Source organism: Neopelma chrysocephalum, unplaced genomic scaffold (assembly GCF_003984885.1).
Source record: "Neopelma chrysocephalum unplaced genomic scaffold, ASM398488v2 Primary Assembly neopelma1_60, whole genome shotgun sequence".
NCBI classification, from domain to species: domain Eukaryota; kingdom Metazoa; phylum Chordata; class Aves; order Passeriformes; family Pipridae; genus Neopelma; species Neopelma chrysocephalum.
Genome location: NW_020897715.1, coordinates 17,547,350 through 17,552,088, shown reverse-complemented (window position 1 = coordinate 17,552,088; position 4,739 = coordinate 17,547,350). Strand labels below are relative to the sequence as shown.

Below are 4,739 nucleotides of genomic sequence, written 5' to 3'. Positions count from 1 at the left end.
TTATTATTATTATTATTCTATGCTCACTCCCTACAACAGGGATATTGCTATCTTACTTCACTTGAGCATTCCCCAGCTCTCAGCAAACAGTGTACTGAGTCAACAGGACTGAAATAGCCACTTGGAAATGTGGGTGGGGTCGGGTGGAAAAGGGACCTCAGGCAGCTCCTGTCAGTTGAAAGATAACATATTAAAAAGAAGGTGGTTCTGACATCTCTTATACACTGCTGCTGCTCTTACGTCATAAGCTACCCCACTTCCCACTCTTATCCCTGAGTCCTCTCTACAGACCTGTACAATGCTCGACACAGCTGGCCATAGGGGAGGGGGAAGGGGTGCTGTGAATGGGTGTCGGGGATACTGATGGGGATAGTCGTAGACTAATGTGTGTGGGAATACTGGTGAGGATAGTCTTGGGCTCTGGGATATCTCTTCACTCCATTCATCTGCAAGGACATTGGGTGGAAAGAGTGTCCGGAAAGCCTCCACTGCTTGTTGTGCTTCCCACATGCATCTCAGAATGAAAGAGCTGTAAGTCTAGCCTGGCTGCTGTTTCAGTCATGTCATCCCTTCCAAAGGCATCATCTATATCCTTACAGTGAGGAGAGATCTGCTGAGGTGCCCCTGATAAGCAATGGTTCATGAGGAACGTCCCTAGTTCAGGACAGAGCCCTGCTGCCTTGTTATCTTCCCACAGCTAGCAGCAGATAACAGTTATCTATCTGCTATCCCATGCCTACAGCTACCAGAAACACATGAGGACCTCTACCAAGGTTTTGATCATAGTATTATAAACCTCAGTCTTTCTGTCCTTCAGTTTTATTGCCAGACATTTGAGCATATCAATACCTCCTAGAAGGCAAGTTGGAAACCTCTGCTGTAAAATCCTGCTAATCTCAGGAAGGACCTCTGGAGGTCTCAAATGCAGCTGACTGCTTGCAGCAGGATTAACTTCAAAGCTTGATTTGACTTGACAGGATTTAGAATTGATGCTTCAGATTTGTCCTGCGTTCATTACAGTTATTTAATAGTATTTGATTCAAAGTCCTTCTAAAGTACTTCTCCATTAGTAAGTAATGTGCTAGTATTGAGACCCTCCCCTTCTCATTCTTGGAAGACCTGGCAGGTGATTAAAATGTTCACTACAACTTTCATCATTTTAAATAATGTAGCTAAATATTTGCTTACAGCAGTAATTAAGTATTCATTGACATGAGAGCCAACATTCTGTGTTAATGTTTTAGGCAGGCTAGGCTGTCAACTTGAAGACAGCTTTTAATGCCAGTTTTAAATTCCACATTTCTCTTTTGTCAGATGACTCCAAGTTAGCTTCCTTAGTTACAGCGCCAATTTTTTACATTAGTCAAATCCACTTACCATAATTTTTAACGATTGTAGCCCAGAGAAAGCAAATACCACTTTGCTCTCTCAGTCTACTGAGAGAGAGAGCTGAGGGCAGCTGGGGTGCTGAAATTCCTTTGTATTAGGCAAAGAAACAGAAGCAAGCATTTTAATTTTTTCTCAACAATTTGCTATGTAAGAGGTGGGTTCTGAATCATAGAGTCTGTTTGGGCTCTAAAGAGCTATGGGGGAGGGAAGTATTAAATAAAATAACGAAGTTGCTTCTTTCCCCTCTGTTCCTGTCCAGAATTGATCTTCCCTAATTTGTCTGAATCATCCTGTTCCTCCTACATGTAGGAAACTCATAAAATAACACTGCTTTGCACCTTTCAGACTCATGCCCACTGCAGTCCAGCATGTGCTGTAGTTCTCTCTCAGTTGCTAAAGAAATTACAGTAACTGTAGCAGCAGTATTATTACTCTTACAATTATAGATTTCAACACTCCCCAGGCATCCTTATTTATATGATGCAGTCTTTCCTGATAAAAGTCACATGATAAGACCAATATCTTAGTCTTTATGTTACCATAGGAACAACCCAAATCTAAAGTATCGCCCTGTAAAAGGAAAGTTTACTTCCTGCAAAACAGACATAGGAAGCTCACGCTCTTGTCAAACCGATGGCACTTGAATTTTCTATATCTGGAATAATTCAAGGTTACAGGAGTTTGCACTAACAATCTTTCCATTTGTGATGGGATGCCAGAGTGCAAACTTCTGCTAAATTTGGAGAAAACCACAGCTCTTTCCCCTTCCTTCTAGCCATGGACTTCCTTCTTCTAACCTTCCAATAATCCTCTTTAGATTAATTGTGCTGCTAAATTTACCAGTCTAAAATTTTTATTGACTTCCCAGTTTCCACTGTCATCTTGATAGAAAAATAGTGAAACCAATACTTTAATATTGGTTTATTTGCTTTAAATATTTTTGTTGACCTTTTGATTGCTCTGTGATGACCATGAATGTATACCTGAATATGTATGTGTTTGATCACAGAAGTGAGACCACAAATTGATCAAAGCTCTTCATCCTCACAAGCCATTGAAGCATTTTCCTTTAGGTCAAATGTTATGTTGAAGACCTTTCTTTTTTTTTTCTTTTAGCAGAGATTTCTTTTTCTTACAAATGTAGTGATGTATGTAGAATTCTGCCAGGATATTTGCCACAGTGAAGTGTATGGTGATCTGGTCTTAACATGATTATGGGGCTATTTTCCAATAAGCACTAAAATTTACCACACACACACATCTCAACTCTGATTATATCACAGTTCAGCTGAGCTATTTTCTTCCTTCTCAACATTTTCCTGAGGATCCCTCTGATTTCCTTGTTCCTCAGGCTATAAATGAGGGGATACAATAGTGGAGTAATGTTGGTGTAGACCAGAGATACCACCTTGTCTCGAGCTGGTGAGTAACTGGACTTAGGACGAATGTAAATGAAAGTGGCAGATCCGTAGTGTAATAAGGTGATGGCCAGGTGTGAAACGCAGGTGGAAAAGGCCTTGCCCTTTCCCACAGAGGAGGTGACAGGTAACAAAGCCGCAGCAATGCAGATATACGAGGTCAGGATTAGGAGGAAGGGGAGCAGCAGGAGAAGCACGCAGGCAGCCAGCAAGGGCAGCTCGGGGGTGTAGTTCTGTGTACAGGCCAGGTGCAGCACAGCAGGGACATCACAGAAAAAGTGGTTGATATGACGAGACTGACAGAAAGGTAAGCGGAAAACAGCCACTGTCAACCCCAGGGCAACAGCAAAGGCTCCCAGGCAGCACACCACAGCCAGCCTGAGGCAGAACCCTTCGCTCATCACAGCCGTGTAGTGAAGGGGCTGGCAGATGGCAACGTAGCGGTCATAGGACATGGCTACCAGGAGGAAGCATTCAGCCCCACCGAGTGTGACAAAAAGGTGCATCTGTGCAGCACAGCCTATGAAAGAAATGGTGCTGCCGTCCACCACTATCAGGCTGAGGAGTGCCTTAGGGACAATGACTAGGGTATAGCAGAGCTCGATGGCAGAGAGCTGGCAGAGGAAGAAAAGCATGGGGGGACGTGAAGGCTCCATAACCACTGCCATGAAGACCATCATATTCCCTGCCAACGTGACCAAATGAAGAATGAGAAAAAAAAGGAAGAGGAGGACCCGCAGACAGAGCAGCTCAGAGAAGCCAAGCAGGAGGAACTCCATGGTTGCACCAGTGCTCATATTGTCCTTCTCCATGCAGCCTTCACATGGCATCTACAGGGAGAAAAGCAAAAGGGAGACAGATGAATTTGACCTGATGCTTGGCAATAATTCCATATAGGAAATAGTGTTGCAGTACTGTAGAACCAGTGTAGTAAAGCTGATTGTGTAGGGAGGAAGGTGACTTAGTTAAAAAAAAGCAGACTGATTTTACTCAGTCACGTTCAGCATGCTCTCGACCCATATTCTCACAACCACCAAGGTTCTTGTGCCTGAATGATCTCCCTAGGATTCTTTGCCATAACTTTGATGACAAAGAATTTCAACAGTTGTGTCTTCATTACTTCTTCTGAGTTGTTCTTAGGTATGTGACCATGTGCAGGTTTTGAACATGCATTAGGTACCCTTTAGGAGGTAACTCTGATTAGTCTCACTGTCCTGTCCTTTCTGATCTGAGTGTCCTAAGAAGCTGCAGACAGATGTGTTTGCATCTTGATGACCATCAACAAGTAGGTCTTGGAGACATTCTGCTACTGTTTCTTCTGGTGCTTCTGCTCCCAGGCAGACCCATTTGTTCTCTGTTCACACCACTAATGCAGCCCTCTACATCTGTGCCAGAGATGTACAAGGGCAACTAAACAGTGAGCTGGAGCTTCTGTGCTACCACCTGACTCCCATTAAGGGGAATTTGAGATGTTTGTTGACTGACTTTTCCCTCTGCTACAGTAGATCTGCCATAAAGTTCACAAAGAAGCAAGGTTTCAGTGATTAGACATAAGGATTGCAAATTAGAGCTGACGTTTTGGCTGCTTACATCTTTATGCCTGCCTCCACCCTATGGCATCAGAGTTAAAGTAAACAACCAAAGATTTCCATGACAACATACTTTGTAACTGCTTTTTTAAAGAAAATGCAAAGCTAATATTTTGGACTTAGAGAGAATGAGATTTTGCTTTTTACAGGAAGAACAGAAATTTCCTAGGAATATGAAGCGATGCAAAGCTATTTAAGTAGAAAAACCTAGGAAAGATAGGGATGTAGAGAGCCATATAATAATAAATTACATATACTGGTCACAGTTGAACAGTGTTCACTGCTAACATGTTCATCATGGAATACAATATTTACTACAAGGAAAAATTCCCACTCTTTCTAC

General features: G+C 42.6%; 1 protein-coding gene across 1 annotated transcript; it reads right to left on the bottom strand.

Annotated features, from left to right (window-relative positions):
- Positions 1-2,626: 2,626 nt before the first annotated feature.
- Positions 2,627-3,637, bottom strand: LOC113966642 (olfactory receptor 10AC1). Its single transcript, XM_027681566.1, has one exon. The coding sequence runs from the start codon at positions 3,635-3,637 to the stop codon at positions 2,627-2,629; it is 1,011 nt and encodes a 336-aa protein (XP_027537367.1).
- Positions 3,638-4,739: the final 1,102 nt, after the last annotated feature.